General features: G+C 41.3%; 1 protein-coding gene and 1 long non-coding RNA gene across 2 annotated transcripts; one reads left to right on the top strand and one right to left on the bottom strand.

Annotated features, from left to right (window-relative positions):
- Positions 1–12,425: 12,425 nt before the first annotated feature.
- On the bottom strand, positions 12,426–13,486 carry LOC120828009 (uncharacterized). Its single transcript, XR_005713475.2, has 2 exons — positions 13,185–13,486; positions 12,426–13,024 (listed from the first exon to the last, which is right to left on the bottom strand). It is a non-coding gene; the product is annotated as an uncharacterized LOC120828009 (long non-coding RNA).
- LOC120828007 (pyruvate dehydrogenase (acetyl-transferring) kinase isozyme 2, mitochondrial) lies at positions 12,432–21,243 on the top strand. Its single transcript, XM_040191275.2, has 11 exons — positions 12,432–12,973; positions 13,486–13,627; positions 15,364–15,435; positions 15,601–15,788; positions 15,939–16,028; positions 17,841–17,918; positions 18,001–18,077; positions 18,517–18,615; positions 19,605–19,715; positions 19,810–19,923; positions 20,138–21,243. The coding sequence occupies exons 1-11, from the start codon at positions 12,844–12,846 to the stop codon at positions 20,279–20,281; spliced, it is 1,245 nt and encodes a 414-aa protein (XP_040047209.2). The 5' UTR covers positions 12,432–12,843; the 3' UTR covers positions 20,282–21,243.
- Positions 21,244–22,209: the final 966 nt, after the last annotated feature.

Below are 22,209 nucleotides of genomic sequence, written 5' to 3'. Positions count from 1 at the left end.
GCCTTTGTATCACCCTCCCCAACACCTTCCCCATCCCCCTCCCCAGTAACAACCCTCTCTATTCTGGAGAGAGACATAACATGCTCTTTAAAAAACAAAACCCCTGCATAGTAGCTGGCCCGGAATCTGTCTACCTCCCTACCTTAAAGCATTGTGCTGATCAGCTGTCTCTGGTGTTCACAAGACCTCCCTGGAGACATGCCACATACCAAACTGCTTCAAGACCTACACCCACACCCTGTCCCCAAAAAGCCCAGGATCACAAGACATAATGACTACAGGCCCGGCGCCCTGACCTCTGGAGTCTTTTGAACAGCTAGTCCTGTCCCACCTAAAAACCCTCACCGACCCCCTCCTGGACCCCATACAGTTTGCCAACACAGCCAACAGGTCTGTAGACGATGCTGTCAACATGGACCTACACTTTATCCTCCAGATGGTCCGAACCTACCCTAGGATCCTGTTTGTGGACTTCAGCTCTGCATTCATTACAATCATCCCGACTCCGCTGCAGGACCAACTCGCTCAGCTGCCCGTACTCCACTACACCTGGAAGCGCATCATAGACTTGTCTGACAGGAAGCAACACCTGAGGTTGGGGAAACACGTCTCAGTACCTCGGTCCATCAGCTCCGGTTCCCCCAAGGCTGCGTCCTTTCCCCTCTGCTCTTCTCCCTGTACACCCACAGCTGCACCTCCAGCCACCAGCTCGTCAAGCTCCTGAGGTTTGAGTATGACACCACCCTCATTGGACTCATCTCCAGTTGGGACGAGTCCGCCTACAGGTGGGAATCTGACCATCTGGTGACGTGGTGCATTCAAAACAACCTGGAGCTCAACACTCTGAACACGGTGGTAGTGGATTTTAGTAAGAACGCAAGCCCACCAGGCCCCCTCACCCTGTGTGACTCCCCTGTCACCGCTCTGGATTCCTACCGTTTCCTGGGCTCCATCATTACCCAAGACCTCAAATGGGGACTGAACATTGGCTCCATCACCAAGAAGGCCCCTTATGGGTTATTTTTCCTGAGGCAGCAGAAGAAATTCAATCTGCCAAAGACCATGATGGTTCTCACATCTGTTGAAATTTACTTCATTTTGGCACGAAGCAATAAATCTTCTCTCCATACGTTTTTTGAAACGTAACAATCACTCTGTGTGACTTTATTTCAGTGAAATTATTGCAGGGCCAATCTACCCGTGAGAACCAATGAATACAATACCTCATAACGTCCTCTGTGTCCTTGTGTATCTTGCAAACTGTGAGAAAAATGATTACTCTAAATACTTGATTAGAAGTCCTATTTATTTGACCCATCATGCATGTAAGACAAATTATTTGTCTTTTTAGTTCTGTGTGTCAATGTTAAATTCGTGTCTGTGTCTTTAGCTGATAAATGCCGTACACATTTAACGTAACGTACTCATCTGGTTTCTTTCTTCTGTTTTTTAAAAACCTATACATTTTGTTAAGTTTGTGATCATTCTATTTAACATGATCAATACAAGAGACCCTTAACATAATCACATGCTCCATTATGATGTGGAAGTAGGCATGCATGCTCTTCCCACTGCATCCATAATATTTCCTCCAGCAGGTGGTGGTGCTGGTGTACAGATGCACTTTACGACATGCACCACTAGAGGTCAATGCACGACCAAGTCATGTGCACTCAACGCCTAGGGACCGCAGCTGGTCATAAGAGGGACGAACTTCACTCTATTTCTTTCTCACCATCAGTCCATTGAAGTCGTCTTTTTTGGAAATCTCTTTCAACATGCTTGTGTGTTCTACCCCATAGGAGGCTGATTTGAATAAAACTTTAAATATTGTGGTTTTTGTAATTTACAGCTCAAATACAGGTCACCAAACTATAACTCACACACTGGTAAGTCAGTTTGTCACAATTTTGAATAGTATCCCCTTTTAAAAAAACACTCCAGATGTTATCAAAGTACTACTGGCCTGATACAGGAAATCAAAGACAAGGCAGCAAAGAGCAAGTAACTATATCTCATAAAGATAAAGTCCAATGGCTCCCACAGGGAACTAGGTCAAAAAGATGGTGATTGGGCAATTATAATCACAGGAGGGCTATTGTTCCCACTTTGCATGACGCAGTGGTGACAAGCTTCCTTGTCAGTTTCACATCCAATGGATGTTTAGTGTGAGAACATAATTAAATGCACTTAGTTTAAAGATTATTCTAATATAATCAGTGTTCTGCTGGGATATCCTGACTTTTAGTTTAAAATTTAGGTATTGCTTCACAAAACTGGATCAGAAACTGACAAATGCAGGTTCACGACATCCAGGGATTTATGGAATTTGATCTTGCTCTATAAGGTTGAACACATTACCATCCACAAATCGTTGTAATATTACAGAGTCGCCACATCTCACACATAGCCCTCACTGAATGAAATTAATGAAAAGTTCCATTTTGATTGAGGAGTGACGTGCACGTTGAACCTCTGCTTGTTTCAAGGTACCGCTAAAAAGCGGGATTTCAATCTTGTTTCCATGTGTACTTACATAGCTATCTTTGTGACGACCAGTGGGAGGTTTAGACCTTCAGATGGAGGACTCTGTAAAAGTGAGGACATTTTGGCCAGTCCTCACTTTGGGCCCTGTTTGAGAACATATGTGGAGTTTGGTTAGGATAAGGGGTTAAGTTTGAGATCAGGCACAGTTGTAATGGTTAACATTAGGGTAATGAGCTGGAGAATGCTTTATTTCAAGGATGTTCTCAACTGGTTGCTTATTAGCTTCTGTTCTACTTCCCAAAGCAGATATGAATACTGCACAGGTTGTTCAGCTGCCCCTATAGTCCATTTACCAACAGGTGATCAATGTAAATCCAAAAACATGTGTTTTGCCTGAAGCCTTTGAATTGTTTGATAAATAAAGTAATATATGAAGATAATGATTTCATAAAAGTCTAGGGAGACAGGAATCAGGATTATCTCCATGACAGTTTCTGTTTATTGCTGTGCAACCATGCAAATAACTAGGGTAAATATAGCAATTAGCTACTTTGAAAAGCAACACTAGTAAATGACTTTGTCCTTATAAGAAAGTAAAGCTTTTTTCAGAAGGTTTTGTCTTTAGGTCTAACTATAGTGGCTGGGGTTTGTCATCCCCTATGATTGTCTGATTGTTTCCACCTGTATCCAATCGCCTGCACCTTCCCAGTGTATTTAAGTCATGTGTGTCTCTTGTCCCTTGTCGCGTCATTGGTCCATGTCCGGAGGTCCTTGTCTGAGTGTTCCTGGTTCCCGTGTGCGCGTTTTTGCCCCTTGTCCTTTTTGCTTTTGGATTTTGACTATTAAAGTATTTCTTGTTTCCTTAAACTCTGCATTTGAGTCCTGCCTTCCCTGCAATCGTGACACTTAGAGAGGAAATGTTGCTACGCTGTGCTACAGCAAAAAGATCCAAGTAGTTTAATAAAATACTAAGATACAAATTATAATAAATTTGGTAGTACACAGAAGAATGTATACTCCATTCAAACAGCCATGGTCATTCTTGTATCCTATTACCAGGTACTGAAGTACCTTCTATCACACTGAGGCACATTAACATAACATTACAGTGTGTGTGTCCCACAGCAGACACGTTACAGGCGTCACTCCAACCATTCATTATAAGCTGGTGCTTCTGTTTGATTTCATACATGTCTCCTTCACAAATGCTTGAGATAACTTGTAGATGTGTGGGCAATACACCTTACTACAGAAACGCAATTTAAATCAGGAAACTGTGACGCAAGCACTTGGCAACAGAAGAATGAACTTGTAACGCTGCTACTGCTGTTCATTGTCTCGATCTCTAGATTTAACTGTTCGTTATTACATCATCTTGTTCATTGAGTAAATTAGAGTCCATTTAGAGTCTAATAGATACCTCCGCCACCCAAATATGGCCACTCTCGTGGCAATGTCGTAGAAACTTGAATCTTCAAAACGACAATCCACAAACCAATGGCCGAGGTCACGAAGACTACGTCCACTTCTTATACACACTCTGGGAAGACAACATGGCTGACTTCGGTGCTTAGAGAAGACCAAGTCTGGGTTCGAGTCGGTGGTTTAAAGGGAAGGTTGGTAATGTTGTACTCCATATTGTGATTTCAATCAAATCATAGTATGGCTGTGTGAACGGTGTGTGAATGTCTGTGTGTGTCAGAGGGAGGGGCCAACCACTGCACCTGTAACTCAGCACCCAGGAGACGACAGACAGACGTGAACGTGGATAGGAAACTAGAGAGCAGTTGAATAAGAGGGCGAGGGAAAGCTGTGGACTGCCAACGAGGCATTTTAGCTTAAAGAGTAACTTCTGAACGCTGCACCAGCATGATAACACAAAGCAATTTAGCCGTTGTATAGTTCTGGGTGATTATGGAAGAAACAGGGATTACAAGGTGATACTCCTTATAACTAACTGGCATTCTCTTGAGGGCTTGGAAGCTCAATTCAGACGTTTACTCCATTTTGGAGTAAGGAGGGTGGACATTGATCCCATAACCTACAAAAGTCAACCACAGCTGGAAAGAAACATTTTATACAGGTGAGTGTTTGTCATTGCAAAGCCATTGGTGAAAAGTAACAATGTACAGTTCTTAAGTAAAAGTAAACCATTACAAATGAGCACTGCTTTATATACTTTTACTATGCTATACTCATATCACAGCAAAACTGGTTTGTTCACTGATTAAGATGTGACACAAAAGTATCAATGGATAGATATGCATGTGAAGTGGTCATGTTACCATGTATTTCATATAGTACTGTGTATCCCCTCTACATGAAATACCAAAGCGTAAGATGCATGTTGCCAGGAAGTATACTTGGCTAATTATTAGTGTGGTGGTTAGCACTGTCTCTCAGCTTGAGGTAAGTTGTCGATAGTTGGTAGTCACTGACAGCCAGTTCCTCGGTTTGACTCCACCCAGTGGCCTTTCTGTGTGGAGTCTGTACCGGGCGTCCTCGCACAGTCCAACGTTCCAAGTAATCTAAGATTATTAATGATCGTTAATTTAATTGGTGACTAAATTGCCTGCAGGGGTGTGAACATATAGGGGCAAAATCAGCTTTATATGTTCACACCCCTGCAGTCTATTATGTTTATGCATGTATGCTTTTGCATACATGGAATTTGACTCCAATTTATCCGTTCCTCTCCATATTGTACATACAGTTCTTTATACAAATGAACAATAAAAAAAACATAGATAAATATAAAATATATACAGTACATACGTATATGTGTATATGTGATATATTTGTATATATATGTAGATATGCATACTGTACATACATGTGCGTATATACAAGAGCCTATCTGAAACATGTACAACAACAACAACAACAGTAAAATTGGTTATAACGGCTTGTGGGAAAAAGCTGTTCCTGTGTCTGGTGGTTTTGGTGTACAGTGCTCTGCTCTCTCTACTCGAGGGGGGGGGGGGAGTTTGAACAGGTTGTTCCAGTGTGTGTCTGCAGTGATCTTTCCTGGCCGTTTCCTGACTCTGGAGGTGTACAGGTCCAGAATGGAGGGCAGGCTGGAGCCAATGGTTCTCTTTGCAGACCTGATATTTTGTTGTAGTCTGTTCCGGTTCTGTTTAGTGTCTGATCCAAACCACACCGTGATAAAAAAAACAGAGAACACACTGGATGATATTGGAGTAGAACAAGACCAGCAGCTCATGCTGATGAGGGAAGTTAAACTTCCTAAGGTAAAACCTCCGCTGGGCCTCTGAGTATTGTGTGGGGGGGCAGTGTTAGGGGGCTCTTCTTGAAGTCCACTGTCTGGTCACCCTCCTTGTCTGTACGCAGACTCACCTCCGTCCCTAATGTGGCCGATGACTGTTGTGTCCTCTGAGAACTTCCGGAGCTTGACAGTTGAGTCCTGTAGAGCAGGGGTGCCCACACTTCGGCTCGCAAGCTACTTTTCAATCAACCAAGTCATGGCAATCTTGTCTTACCCAAGAACACATGGCCACGGAGATGGAATCATGTATCCTCCGGGGCGCATGAACGGGACTTTTGATGTTTTGTTTTTACAAAGCTTAATTATTACAAATTAAAATCTGAAATGTATAAGTAAATAATGTCATGGTGGGATATATCCGGTTTTCAAGGTGGACAATAAGGTTCCAAAATGTAAATGCTGCAATAGGGGCAGGAGAACGTCTTAAAAACAACCACAAGTTCACCTGTGAACCGCTGAAGAATATCAGCTGCTCCCGACGATTATGATACTTTTTTTTTTCTTCTGGAGTTTGCTGTTCAGTAGTAATTGGGTAATCCCAGTTTTGATCCAAGCTTGACATGTCCATTCCCATGAATGTGGAACATGTGGGAACATTTGAAAACAGTGAAGGATGAAGGGTTTCAGCAAATATGGTGTAGTGATCATCTACCTGCAAGGCATGACAACCTTTGAACCTCTTGGTTGGGAGCCCAGATACACACCCATATAATTGTGTCCGTGGATACAACAGACTATGTATGTTTGGAAATTGAAATATATGATATGATTTAAAACACTACTCTAGAATGTTAGTGTAGTATTTGTGTGTAAAGGTTCTATTAGATTACATCAATAATACACCACATAATTTTGTTGCACAATATTGACTCTTAAGTTTTTCACGGTGTCTGCCAGTAGCCAGTTGCGTGCATTCCTCTGTCTGTTAACAGTTTATCTACCATACTACTGTACCCTTAAGGAATTTATGATCCAAGATCTCTCCTGTTTGTGACGGTTCCCACTTTTTTTCATTGTTTGGATTCGCTCTATTATATTCACCAACACTGCAGTCAGGTCAGACAATTGTGAGCGGCTGAAGCAAGGGAAAGGTTTGAAGTGGAAATCCATTCACAGTGTGCCCTTAAAATGAACCAATAATCAAATAGTTCCTGTTTGTTTCTTAGCTGCCGGGCGAAAATGAAGGCAGAGCCAGTTATATGAAAAGCAGCACACTCTGCTCTCCCTAGGTTGTGTGTTTGTGTTTGGTAATTACATTTGCTTAAACAATGCTATATTGAAGAAGATTACAGATTCAGACCATAATCTGTAGGATTAAATAAAGGCATCTGTGAGGATATACCTCAAACGTTTCAAAAAGTGACTAGAAAGATATTCTAACTGCTGTTTTGTAAGAGTTTATGGATTAGTGCTCATCTCCTTCTTGTTTTTGCTGTTCTATCTACATTTATAGTGGTTTCACTTAGCATTCCCATTGCTTAGGAAATATCTCATGGCTGTAATACAACATCCCTGAACAAGTATAGGCCATGCTTGCTTTCACACACACATGCAACACAATTCCGTTATTTTTATTTTCTTTATTTTTCTTATGCTGTCTATATTACCCATATTTCGTTTTTTGGTTTGTAATTTTGTAAAATATTTTAATATTATATAGGTGGAGGCATCAAATAAGCCCAGTTGGCTTTTTGCCTCTTCCTACGCAGTGTGATTCATTAGCACATTAGCATGCTAAGATTTGGTAATTATAGCAACAACACAGAGTTAAGTCCTGGCTTATGGGAAAGTCAGTAGGAATTTTTCCATGAAGCCAAGTATTGTTCATTTTACACGGTGACCTTTGCAAAGTCAGCATCTTGCCAGTCAATCCAGTTCAAGTTAAAATAATTCACTCATTTAGCTGGCAGTCAAACACAGAGCGGCTAGGAAGTCGATACTCGCTGTCACTTCAAAGTAAAATATGGTAAAAAAGGAACAAAGGGAGCCTAACAAAAATCAACATGCAGCGTATCTGTCTTCATGAAATATAGAAAGAGAGAGAGTGAAAGAAGAAGAGAAGCAATAAAACAATGCGGCTTAGTTTCTGTTTACTGAGCTCCTTAAAAAGGGGCCAGAAGGCAACCAGGAACTGACCTGCAGCCAGTTTGCATGCCGTCTGGGACAGTTTGCTGATGTTAACCTCTTTTAAAGTCTAAGTAATGGAACAGTTACCACAAGAGGTCACGTCTTAGCATTGGTAGAACATCTGGTGTTTGTAATATTTATTTCCCTCTCTACACTAGTTGGAGGTTCCTGATCTGGTAGTAAACAAACATCCACGTAGTGGACTTAAAAACTGTATAGTATACATGCGATTGACATAAAAGAAACATGACAATTATTTTAGCTTGGAACAAAAGAATAAGGAAAATAAAGTGTGGTTCTGACCAGAGTTAAAGAAGGCTGCAGTTATCATTGTGGCTCTGTTTGCTGCCTTTAGATGTATGGCACTTTCAGACTAACTAATGGTAACATCATTCTAACACGGTGTAACACAATGCCTGTACCTACATAATATATATATCTATTGGCTCAGCTTCACCTCTCTCTATAAAACACTCACACACACTCTCTCTGATGTGACACACACACTGTAACTGGAGCATGTGTGCCTCTACAGCATATGGAAGCCATTAAATTACACTGAATTATTGACAGTGTCATGGGAGGATAGGTACGGTCGTCTGAAAAACACACACACGCAGATTGCGACAAACCCAAAGTTATGTAAAGACAGAGACATGCGCACCAACGCTCATGCAGTGTCTTTGTGTTGCAGATTAGTCTTTTTTTATCTCTTTTAAAAAAATCAAAAATGTATTTTACCCTGCCTACAGCTTTTATGTTTTAACCTTCTTTTTTTAAATCCCTCCTCAGAAATCTCCCCCCTCCCCCACCTTGTTCATCCATCATGGCAGAGCCGTCTCCAAGTTGGTGGGAGTTGACTTTCCTCAGGAGGAAGAAATCCCAGCCCAAGGTCCAGTATGAAATCCCTGCGGCATTGGTTACCAACGCCACAGCCCAGCATGGATACAGCACAGGGGGAGCTGCACTTCACTCGGAGGAGGGGGTGCACCACCCCCAGCTGGACGCCCGACTGGAGAGGATCATGGATAAAACGTTGGCCAACAAAGGGCGCCATGTCAAGGTGTCTCACTCCGGGAGGTTTAAAGAGAAGAAGAAAGTGCGCGCTGCGCTGGCAGAGAACACAGAGATATTGCCTGGGGGGGGGAGCAGCGAAGGATGAGAACCATCCCGAGGGGCATTGAGAAGACACCAGTGCACATTTAAAATGACAGCAATGTATTCATAGAAAGATTGTAAAATAGGGAGTTCAAATTTACAGCTCTCTCTCTCCTTGCTCTCAGTCAATGAAGGCTAAATTTGGGGGGAACTCTTAAACTCAATGTCTACAAGCGAAGACATCAATTTCAAAATTACCACAAAGACACAAATCGGTCAGAAAGAAATTTAGACCATTAGCTCACTTGAAAAACACTTGAACTGTTTTATATTTTCTACCATTTTTCCATTGCCCTTCAATACAAGAAACATACATCAAAACATCAAAAGGAGGTACTGCAAAGGGGGATTAATTATTGATGGCTGCAATCTATTTAGCAAAAACAATTCCAGGTCTGTGGCGGTGTTTAACTCGGTTTAATCTCCTCTAGTGTGAACTGCCTCAAAAGCTTTTGCAGACATCTATGAGAGAGAGAAGTTGATTGTGAATGTGCCATTTATAGGCTATGTATGTAAAGAAATTGTCTTGTCCTCAACAAGCTAACTGGCCGCTAACTATTGGCCGAAGAGCTTGCCCGAAGAGCTTTCCTCCTCCACAATAAAACATTTTATTAGATCGGATTATGTACAATCACAAGTCTACAATGTCAGAAAGGAGGAACTGACTCTGTACCTACAAGGTAGAAAGATGCTCTGGGAGCTAGTTTGACTTGCTAGCATGATCCGGCTAACTAGTGTTAGCTAACTATTGTGGTCCGGCTAGCGCATTAAATCCACCAACAGTAATTACCTTAATTAAGTAGTGTTAATTAAAGTGGGTATCCATAATCCCACTGTTTGCTTTATGGGCATGCTAGAATATGCTGTTTAATAAAAACAATACTGTTCTTGCATATTAAACTGTATGTGAGGTGATCTTGAGTGGGATGAAAGGTTGGCTAGCGGAGTTCATTTACATGACTATAGTTATACTATGGCACATAGGTTTATCTGGAACTGATGTATTTATAGGTTTCAGTATTAAATCAAAACCTTGAAACCACCTTAAACACATTGTCTCTTGTCTGAAATAAGCATTAAGCATCACCTCTACAGCTTCACTCCCCTAGCTTTCACTGGAGTACCAACAACCTGCATCTCTTGAAAACCACGTCACACAACCAACGCAACAAGTGTTGTTGTTGTTGGTGCCTGTATAGCCCAGCAGGGGGCAGCATCGATCCAATCAGAAACCTAGCTGCCAATTCCATCGTGAACCTCTTTCAGGCTCTGTCCTCATAAAATAATTCTTCTACTTTTCAAAACAGCTTGATGAATAAATTAGTAAATATCATCTGATTTCATATGTTTTTTTGTTCTATCTTTAATCTTTAATATTTCTATGTAAATTAAATATAACAGGCTGAACGCACTCTTTGCTTATGTCTTTTTTACGTCCCCACGCTTTCACTAGTTATCCTGTTTTAAGCGTCACACTGCTATGACCTGTGGGTAATTCCCTTGGGCAGAGTCAGAATTTATTTCTCATTAAGTGCTCAAATTGTCTGCCACAGAGCCCTCAAACAGTTGACGGTGTGACGGGGGGACAGACCTAACCCCCCCACGGTGCCGTGAGTTTTAGAGAGTGGAAATTTGGTTCGGGCATTTTCTCTGGTTATTCTGTCACACTTAGCCTTAGAAGCTTGTTCAGAATGTAATCTTTTTTACAGCACAGTTGGTCATTTAAGCTCTATTGCATGTATATAGTATGCATTATAGCTATAAATAATTAATAGTTTACAATTAATTTGTTTATTCCTAATTTGAAGTTACATTTTTTGTTCTTATAATCATTTTCATTAATATTCTTCCATACACTTAAGGTGTATTGTCTATTAAGAATGAAAAATGTATGCATGTTTAATGACGGTTTCAAATGTAAACACTTGCAAGGTGCTGCTGTGGTCACTGCCAACCACAAGAGGGAGTCCTCACCTCACCTCAAAGCTCCTAAGGATTCTTCTCTTCTATCTATAGAGTGCTGCATGATGACGTATGCTTTAGGGCAAAACCCCCAGGTGCTCCAGTCTCATTATGCTGAAGTCTAACTGAGACTCAATCCATTCAAAGGAAACATATTACACATTATTTTCCATGTTTCTTTCATATTTTGTTTTTCCTCTAATTTCTTTTCACAAATTTGGATGTCTTTATATTGTATCTAACATATTTTAACAGATACATAAATGGAGGAAGAAGATGTTATCTTTCAGCTTCAACAACTATAATGTGCCATCACTCACATAAAGTGTCAAATCTATGTTGAAAACAAAAATTGTAACTTGAATAGCTTATATGCATGATCATCAAGCAATTATAATACTGTCATTGATATTAGTTGACAAGGCTGTTATAAATGGCGTTGTACCGGCCACCTCATATGAAGCTGTTTATTTCAATAGCTTAGTATTGGATATACAATAACAAAGTGTGTCTATACATGGCATGAGGCCCAGTTTAATGTAAAAAACAATTGTATCAGTTTTATAAACCATCAGTTTGGGGGTCCTTGGCCTGAAAAACTTTAAAGACCCTTAATGTAAACAATGAGGTCACGAACACCACACAACAGTGCAATAGAATCTATACACTCTTTGAAACACCTCTCTTATAAACACACACAACTTTCATTGGTGTGTCACTGTTTTTCACATTATCACAAGAGTATGTGGGTTGAAACAAACGGGTATCAAATGGCAACATGCAGGTGTCCGTCCACATGTGGCGTCTTTCATATAATAAAACTCAATGTTCACACTCCGTCTTAGAGGAAACACAACAGCAATATTATTCTGTCGTTATATTAGTGAGTATATGTCCAGCAGTACCAAGAGCGATATCTAGTGGACAGGGTAATCCTTTTGGTGAAACATCTAAGTGTAAGTAAAATAAATTATTTTTATACTTAACCCCATGAAGAAGTTGGTTCACATATATGTTTTTTTGGTCCTACCTCAACTATGAGGTCTCATTGGACAAGGGCCCCAGAGACCCTGCGCATCATCATAAAAACCTCCACCTTTATGTCACTCCACACGATTTGGATCGTTTTAAAGGAGGCTCAACAATGCTATAGAGGCACCACCACCATTTCTGGGCATTGTCTCGCAAGAGACAACATTACATTTAATCAATGGAATATAATAAATGTATTTGGAAACCATTAGGTATTGTGTAATAACATGTAGAACATCATGATAACATCCGTCACGATGTTTCTTTACCCTTTGATCTGTGGTGAATGGAAAGGTTGCAAAAAAAAGGCCTCTGAGGAATGCTGGATGCCAGTTCCTGTTACACCTCATTTCTCCATTCAAACATGATTCCATTTGCTTTTTGCTTATTTTAATGAAAAGAACCAGTAAACCAAACATAGTATTGTGCGTCAGAACGACGAACATGACAATTACTAAAGAGCCACTTAATGGTTGGATTCCACCTCCATGTAAACAAGTGTAGCAGTGCCGTGCAGCTTGGTGTGAACGTGACGACAGCACGAGGACACAACAGCTGACATTTTTTCCATTCGACTCTTGTTTACCACATTCAGAATACAAGTGGGCGGGACCCTTCGTAGATTCTGATTCGCTGGCCGCCACCGAGCTCTCCCATAGGCTGAGCCTTTCTATTAACGAAGGTTTCCGCGCGTCGGACTGCAGACTGTAAACGACAGCATCCTCAGCCCCTCAGCTGTCACTCAAAGATTGTTATCTTCTTTCCTAAAGGTTTCTTTGGCCGCTTTGAGGATGACGAGTAAAGTTCGGTTCGTTGGCTCTGTGGTGAAGACGGTGGCTCAGGCCAACATGCCACAACACATCGACCACTTCTCCAAGTTCTCCCCCTCTCCTCTGTCCATGAAGCAGTTTTTGGATTTCGGTGAGTGTTGTTGTGCCTCCGTGGTTCCTTTGCTGCTGCTCGTGGTCCATTCTAGTTATGATCATGTAATGAACATGAGACAATGTGTTACAATAACAACAAGGAAATACTGTCAAATCATGACTTTTCCCTTATTGTGGACGTAGAGCTGTTGCTGTTAATATGAGGTTGGTTTAAGATGTGGGGAGCAGGTTGAGAGGATATCACTTACCGTCCTGGGGAGGTCAAGCACCTTTCATTGATGTACAGTACCATGGTTTTGTTTTAATTCACTATGTCTTCCTCATGATCAGTTCCGTAAATAATTAGTTTACTCTTGACATCGGTGCACTTTGTAGAGCTTTCGACCACATCTCAATGCCTTCATGACCGAGCCAGATATGAAATATACCGAGCGAAAAGCATTTTAACAAGTCACCTCAATTCATCTCAGCCATCTCAATTCGCTCAATTCGCTCATGCGACCACCAAGTACGTGTGAGTTAAGACTACCCTTCTGTTCCGACCTCCAGGTTCCACCAACGCCTGTGAGCGTACGTCGTTCGTGTTCCTGCGGCAGGAGCTCCCTGTGCGTCTGGCCAACATCGTGAAGGAAATCAGCGTGCTGCCGCCGCGGCTGCTGGCCACGCCCTCTGTCCAACTGCTGCACAGCTGGTGAGGCCTGGACTCCCACTGAAGAGTGCACGATTTCATTCCACGAAAATAGGTCTCATTAACTTATCTTTATATATGACATAACATTTGACGGTTCTGTACATATACAAAAGGTGAGCAATTTCCTAGGTATATACAGTATACATATAGTGCAATATATATATACCTGTATTTATTCCATAAGTTGTAAACAAAATACACAGTGCAACAAGAAATATATATGTTAATAATAATAATAATAATAATAATAATAATATTGAATGAATACACAACATCCTCTTTAACTAAAAAAAATATTCACTAAGGTTTTCTGTTCACAAAATGTATTGAAACATATGTGCAGCTAACAAAAGTGCATGTGACATTCCACCTTTGAATGACTTCATGTTTTCCCTTCAGGCACAGACCGTTCTCTGACTCTTCAGACTTGTGAAACGCTTTCAAAACTGTTTGTTTGTTTCTGCAGAGTAGGTCCTCATTTAAGAGCTGTGACGTGGTTAATCCTCTCCCAATGAATAACACGCCATGATATAATCATAAATTGCATTAGAGAATGAGGAGGTGGTGCTGAACTTTGTCCCAGTACCCCTCCCCCCCCTCTAGCCCCCACCTTTCTTCCTCTTTACTGTACAACTTGTTGTTGCAGAGAGGAACAGCCCGTTCCAATCTGTTGGCTCACTTAGTTATAAAAAGCGAGTCACACTTTCAGCATCATCCATAAGAAAATATTGAGTTTGAAAGATGACGAAAGATTGTATTCCTGTTATTTAAATGAATCATGGAGACATTTAAAATGACAATGTGTATCAAAAACTCTCTGGTTATATTTATTCTCGACCTTTTTGAGGCTAATTCAAGACTAATTTAATTCAAGACAACCTCTGACCTTTGACCTCATTGTTGTTGGCTTGCAATGTTGCCGTTTGAGAGGGAGTTTGAGAGGTATAGCAAACATAACAACGTGAAGAAAAAAAAAGTTTTTAAGTGTCTATAAGTGACACAATCTTGCAATGTCGATTGAATGATTTTACGTTCATGTTGTTGTCTATACACAGCAAATTTCAGAGTTAAATTGACTGTCAGATTCAATTTTAACTCTAAACTGGTGTTTATATTGTCCTAATCCTCTCAGTGGTCAGTGTTAAATCAACACTCAACGAAGTGTTAACAATTTAACTCGGAATAAGTGTCCAAATAAATCTGCTCAGTGTTAAATACACTCTATGTAGAGTTAAAAACCCAAGTCCTTGACACTGGATAATGGCTCTCAGCTCTTTCGTACAATTGACTCTGTAACAGTTGTCAACTTTTTGCAGTGTGACTTCAACTCTGCACTTCAACACTTTTGCCTAACTCCGGAAAATTAACTCTAAGAATTTTGCTGTGTAGTAGATTAATTAACACAGTTATTTTTTTAGTTCTCTCTGTTTTCCACAATCTTTACAGCATGTTGTGAAAAATTTCTGATGATCTGGTGTGTGTGTAGGAGGGAGGGGGAGAAGAGGAGGACACGAGGTGGTGGGGTGTTGGGGAGGGTCGGCTCAGGAAACCAAAGTCACGTAGTTATTTTCTTTGAATCCCGTCAACAAACACACACACAAACACACGTTAGGGTCAGAGATGGGTGGTGGTGTTTACATACTCTCTGTCTCTGCCCCCTCTCTCTTATTGATATCTCCTGGGACAGCAGCTGCTGGACAGCCAGTGACTCTCTGCTGGTGTTTGTGGTCTGTCAGGTATATTCAGAGCCTGATGGAGATCCTGGACTTCCTGGACAAGAGCCCCGATGACCACAGAGTCCTTGAAATGTGAGTGAAGCACACCCACCAGCCAAACTGGGACAAAACTGGACAGGATAACGTTTCTCAACTTTTTTCCTTGAACCTAAACCCTGCCATCTTCCTCTCCCTCTGTCTTGTCCTCATCCCCTTGCTCTTTCCTTTTCTCCTCTTTCCATTCCCCACCAATCTCAGGTTCGTGGACATCTTGGAGTCCGTCAGAAACCGGCACAACGACGTAGTCCCCACCATGGCTCAGGGGATCATCGAGTACAAAGACGCTTTCGACCGGCAGGACGCCGTCACCGACCACAACATCCAGTATTTCCTAGACCGTTTCTACACCAGCCGCATCTCCATCCGCATGCTCATCAACCAGCACAGTGAGCTGCCACACACAAACACACTAAACTCACACTTATGTGAAGTTCACAATATGTCAACCTGTTATTACCAAAGTTATAACTAACTACAAATAAGTATGGTACTTGTACTTGAAGTATAACTATATAACTTTCTTAACTCTCTTGCAGCTCTTATCTTCAAGGGCAACACAAACCCCGCCCACCCCAATACCATTGGCTGTATCGACTCCGTATGTGAAGTGACTGAAGTTGCGCAAGGTAAGAGGAAGAAGGACATTGTTGAGGGGGGCACAGGTTGTTTTACACATTTACAGAGACCTAACATTCCCCGGGATGGGAGGAAAACCATGGCAAGGAAAAAACTCTAGATGGTCGCCCATAAGCCTTCGGCGACCACGGAAAGAGAGAGGGGAGGAAAAGACATGAACAATGATAAACATCAACAGTAATAATAATGGAATAGGACTGATAAGAGTTGTAGTGGGTGTCAGGTGGGGCCCGGCTACAGTCCCAACCACTGCCCCTATGTTACCCTGATCCATGGAAACCTGCAGGGTGAGAAAGCAGTACAAATCTGAGCCAGCCCCAACTATACCAGTTATGCCTAAGCCTACTATAAGGGCCCAACAAAACAGTGATGTTTCAAAAAAGTAACACCTTTAAAGTGAAATGTATATTTAAAAATAATTCATTTTTGTGTTATATTTGGGTAAGCATTGCTTTTACAACTGACGTTTCATAATCTTGTAATGTGCTTTTGTGGCAATTATTTCATTTTCAGAAATATATCCCTATATGGGCCCCTATGGCTGTGGAATTAGCATGGTCCTCCCTCTCCAGGTTATCTGGCTTCCTCCCACAGTACAAAGGCAACCTTAGGTTGATTGATGACTCTAAATTTCCCTTAGGTGTGAATGGTTGTCTGTCTTTGTACGTCAGCCCTGTAATAGTGTAGCGATTAGGGCTGCAACAACGAATCGATGAAATCGATTATTAAAAGCGTTGGCAACGAATTTCATCATTGATTCGTTGTTATATTATTATTATTACGTCACTCAATGAGTTGCGGAGATGCGCGCGGAGCAAAAATAAAAAATCGATGCGCCGCACCGAGGTAGAGGAAAGAGCAGCCAGCAGCGCCGGCAGTTGTTGTGAGTCACATGACGCATAAAGAGCGTCCCGTCAGTCATCCAGCTGATCAAGCTAGCGTTAGCTCGCTAATAACCGCAGTAAAGCAGTTAGCAAGACTAAGACATGTTTTTATTTACTCGCCTCTTTGGACTATTCATTTTTTAATCTGTTGTTGTATATATTTCGTGCTTTGTCCCATATCGGTTATTGCTTCCAAATATATTTGTATGTTTTGTACTTTTTAATGCTGTCATGAACGGTAGTTTAGTGCGCTTGCGCACATATTGTGGGTTATACGGTAGTTGATGTTATGCCTGTAAAGGGAGACACGGTGATCTATTAAACCAGCGCGGCTAACGAAGAAGCCTCTAATGCATTTATTTACAAATGCCGTTTTAAATTTATCTCATAGCACTTTGTTGTTTTTTAGCTGTAGGCTACTTAGATGGGGTGTATACATTTACTTAACTTGCACTACCATGATGATGATAATTTAATGAATAGGCCTCAAGTGAACATGGGGATGTGTTTGTGTGTGTGTGTGTGTGTGTGTGTGTGTGTGTGTGTGTGTGTGTGTGTGTGTGTGTGTGTGTGTGTGTGTGTGTGTGAGAGTGTAGTATAAAAGAACAAGTTCTGACGTTAAAACAAATCCTGTTAAATTTTCCATTTTTTTTTCTTTTTATCAATGATTGTGTTCAAGAAGCAACTTGTACTTTCTGAAGTATTTTTGAAATGTGAATTTGCATTTCTGTTTTAGAGTAAAGGGTTGGAATTTAAAGCTTTTTAAGGCTGTCTTTTTAAAATCTGATTCATCGATTAATCGATTATCAAAATTATCGTTAGTTGCAGCCCTAGTGGCAATCAGACCTGGGTGACCCCTGCCTCTTCTCGGTGTCAACGAATAGAGGTAGCTTAGGATTTCTTCCTGTCACTCTCTAGATGCCTATGAGAGTGCTAAGATGCTGTGTGAGCAGTATTACCTGGGAGTACCAGAGCTGGAGCTCAGGCAGATGAATGGTGAGACACACCAAAACACACACTTTTTCAGTTTTTCATACATCTCTAATATGTGTGTTTCATGATTGTTTTCCTCCCATAGCAAACAACAAACAAGAGCCCATTCACATCTCATACGTCCCATCTCACTTGTACCACATGCTCTTTGAACTCTTCAAGGTAACAAATATTACTGCAGCTGCACAATATACATTATTACGATACATGTTGAATAAACCACCGAACTAACCGCCAAGACAAATTCCTTGTATGTTTGACATATTTTGGCTAATAAATGTTTCCTGATTCCTGATTCCTAAATGCAAACAACTTACCTGACATCTAAACTATGGGTCATCGTCGGCCGTAAAAATGTTCAAAAGACAAGTTTGTCTTTGTGAGCTAAATAATGCACCATTGTTACTCAATTGAGATCAAATATATAATGTAAGTATTCAAATATTGATATTCACTGCCTCGAGCAGTTGGTCCAGTAGGGTTTTGGAATGAACTTCCTTTAACATTTAGATCTGCCTTCGAATTAAACGTTTAAAACCCACCCGTAAGCTTTACCTTTTGGTCCAAACAGCTGATCAGCCTCACTGTTTCCTTTCTTTAGAATGCTATGAGGGCAACCATTGAGAACCACAATACAAGCAGGTCCCTCCCACCCATCAAAGTCATGGTCGCTCTTGGTGGAGAGGACCTGACAATCAAGGTAAGTAAACAAGGATATAACTCTTGAATCGTGATATGCTGGTGATGTATCTTCATTTTCCTGTAATCACAGTATTCTGCTGTTCTCTGGTGCACTGCATGGGCTTACGCCTAACTCAAAACAAGCAGATTCCATTTATAAAAGCCCAGAAGGCATCAGCTTACATCAATAGTAGATTTACTAAGCTTTCTTGAACATCACAGGTTGAAAGAAAAGGGAAAGTGTTACTTGAATGCCCTATGAAGGTTAAACTAAAACTTCTAAATCCCCCCAAAACACAGTAATCCTTCCTCTGCTACAACGTCACTAATAATAAGTATTCCTAAGGTGATTCTGTGATTATTCAAATGACAGTGGAAAGAAAGAGTACAACGAATAATTTTTTCTTTATCTCCCCAGTCTGAAAGTGTTTTCAACCTTTCCCCCAATATTCTTGTTACCCTGACTGATCTCCATTCACCTGCTTGATTAGATACATCAACCCTCATTACATAACACCAAGCCTAGTTATTGACACCAGTGGCCCCTGGCACATCGTCCATCCATATTTAGACAGGATTAACTGTCACTATTGGTTGATACTTACTCTCCCTAATTGCCTGCCGTTGAAACACTTAAAATGGTTTTTCAAGGTGGACTTACACACATACACAAACATACCAAGTCATCCTGCTCTGTTTCATGCTGACAAGCCAAAACACGTTTTTTCTCTCCAAACTGGGATGGCCACCCATGTAAAAAAAGTATATGAACCATTCATTTTACTGTCCATAACCATTAAGGTGTATTCTATATTTAGAATATAGTCTCAGTGCTAACGGAACGTACAACTGATGGAAAAATAGAGCAGTGAAGACCTTCCAGATATAGCATAGACATACTGTGTGCTGACGTGGCCCCTTTGTAGATAGCACACGCATGCATACAAACCCGACATAAAGAAACCCCAAATATCGCTCAACGTCTCTGTGATCTCTCTGTTTCTCCAGATGAGTGACAGAGGAGGCGGTGTTCCCTTCAGGAAGACGGAGCGTCTGTTCAGCTACATGTACTCCACGGCTCCCAGACCCTCCATAGAAGATAAGCACAGAGCCCCACTGGTGAGCAGCTTGCACACACACAATCACACATACACAGTCACTGCAATACTAATACACAAGAAGAGCTAACATGTACGTATGGGTGTGTGTGCAGGCGGGGTTCGGCTATGGTCTGCCCATCTCTCGCCTCTACACTCGTTACTTCCAGGGAGACTTGCAGCTTTACTCCATGGAGGGGCACGGCACTGACGCAGTCATCCACCTGAAGGTAACTTATTAATTACACAGATATTCAATAACCGACATATTGGTCAATCGGGGCCCCAATCTTTGTGCAACTCTATTTCATCAAGTCTTTACTGTAACAGGCGGGTTCAGGTTTCAGAACTTGTTTCTCTGACGACATTTCTTGATACATTTGAAAAAACGAGGTCCCTGTACCGTCTCTACATCGACCATCTGCTTTCTGTGTCCGTCTCCAGGCTTTGTCGACTGACTCGGTGGAGAGGTTGCCAGTTTTCAACAAGACTGCACTGCGTCACTACAAGCTGAGTTTGGAGGCCGACGATTGGTGCATTCCCTCCAAGGAGCCACGAGACCTGGCCGTTTACCGCGCTTCCAAGTGATTCAGTGATGACAGCTTTTGCTGCACCTCATGAACCGGAGTTGTGGTACCAGAGCTGTTACCCCGGCCTGATTAAAAATGGCCAAGGAGATCCAAAAAGAGAAAAGAGCATCTGCGCCCTGATGGTCTGGGAACCTTTTGGATTCCTGTTCCTGTTCCTCCCTCCTCTTGTTTTTACGTGTGTGGTTTGGATTAGTAGAACAGCAGAACGATGCTGACATTTAAGATAGTAGATAGTCAAAGATGGGGTGAGATGGAGAGGTTAATTGAGAGCTCATGGTAGGAATGAACAATTTGAAGAAAATATCCCATTGTGAACATTACCCAACAAACATTGGGATTGTGGCATTTCACCCAAACATTAGTAACTTGTTTTGCTGATTCCTCAAAATGAATTTTTTTCTAGGCTGCTTCCTAGCCATTTCTTTCTCAAGAGTTCCAGTGCATATTAACAAAGAAGTACATTTCTTTGTTTTTGCTTTATAAAAAGGGAAAAGTTTGGTCTGTTCTTGTATGCCTGATGTTGCAACCATTCTCATTCACACCTTGTCAAATATCAAAGCTCGGTCAGTGACATGTGTTCAGTGAAACTTGTTTTGTTGTACCTTTGCTTGTTTTGTACAAATGGACAATGGAATACTTGTGTTGAATCCCTGCACAATCACTGATTGAGGAGAATCGAGTTGAATGCATGTACTGCAGCAATGTCACGGTGTTCTGTAAACTGGTCTGCTGTAGACAGTGATGGTTATCCATTTATTGGCTTTGTCCATTACTTGGTTTTGATGAATGTGACAGTGAGTAGCTTTATATTGATAATCACTTGTATGTTTGTTTCAAACTCACTATTTGATAAAAAGGTTCGGTGTCTATATTCTATTGTATATTTGAAGTGAACAGTTCATAATAGAGACCCTCTATTTTTTTAAGATATGTTTGTAAAATAAATGATACTTAAAGTAATTAAACTGCTGTATTCATCATTCTGCGATTCAGGGTTTGTGGCAGCAGTTTGTGCTAGTTGTATACACTGTGTGTGTTTGTGTGTCTTACAGGCCATCAACTCAACTATCAACTATGTCACTTGTCTGGGGCCTGTCACAAGTTTTAAAAAAAGGTGTGTGGATGTATTTCTTTGTTTGACCTGACATAGCTTGCAACAGCACAAGGGTCAGTTCAGGGACTTTGCCCGCCACGTGGGTGTGTTTGTGTGCTGCTGTTGGGTTCACCCCAAGCAGCTACTTCTAACTAATAAAGACGCATGTTCATCAAATGGACTCCAAAAACCACAGATGCTACAATTCCCAACTTTACAGCAGAAATAAACATTTTTACAGCCTAGTATATAATTGGTTTTGGTGTTAATGTGTGATGGCCAATTTCCACCATGTTAGCATCCTGTTTGTGATGCCAAATTGTGGTCGGAAAAAAAACAAACTATGGTTTCAATTTTGGAGTTTACGTTCTACTCAGAGCGTCTCAATCTTCATACGGACTGCAGGAGCAGTGTAGCTTCTAAAGAGCAGGAGCACAGGATAACACTAGCTTTACAATATAATGGTCTGCCCCTAGCAGCAAATCCTCTTTTCCCCTGTTCATGGGTTTTTGGGAGTATTTCTTGTGCCAATGTGAGGGGTTCGGCAAAGGATGTTGCATGTGTACAAACTGTAAAGTAGATATTATCAGTCATACAATTCACTCCACACTCACACGTACACACACACATGCACTGTAGCCAGTATATACTGTCTGGAACTGTCTGGTTCTGTGACGACTCAAAGAGACGGAGAAGACTAGCTTCCTGTTTTATTCTTGTAACCACTGCACTTCCTGTATTTAGTTTCTCGCCCTTCGTTTCTCCCCACTGTGGAGTTTAGTTTGCAATTACCTCCACCTGTATTTAAGCCTAAGACCCCCCACTTGTCCGTG

This window comes from Gasterosteus aculeatus, chromosome 11, assembly GCF_964276395.1.
Source record: "Gasterosteus aculeatus chromosome 11, fGasAcu3.hap1.1, whole genome shotgun sequence".
Classification (NCBI taxonomy): Eukaryota; Metazoa; Chordata; class Actinopteri; order Perciformes; family Gasterosteidae; genus Gasterosteus; species Gasterosteus aculeatus.
This window is presented reverse-complemented; position numbering and strand designations above follow the sequence as displayed.

Excerpts from the sequence above, each read along its gene's own strand:
- LOC120828007 (XM_040191275.2), top strand. The coding sequence starts at position 12,844 with ATGACGAGTAAAGTTCGGTTCGTTGGCTCTGTGGTGAAGACGGTGGCT. Across the intron at positions 13,628-15,363 it reads GTCCAACTGCTGCACAGCTG|GTATATTCAGAGCCTGATGG; the intron begins GTGAGGCCTGGA and ends GTGGTCTGTCAG. Across the intron at positions 17,919-18,000 it reads GGAGCTCAGGCAGATGAATG|CAAACAACAAACAAGAGCCC; the intron begins GTGAGACACACC and ends TTCCTCCCATAG.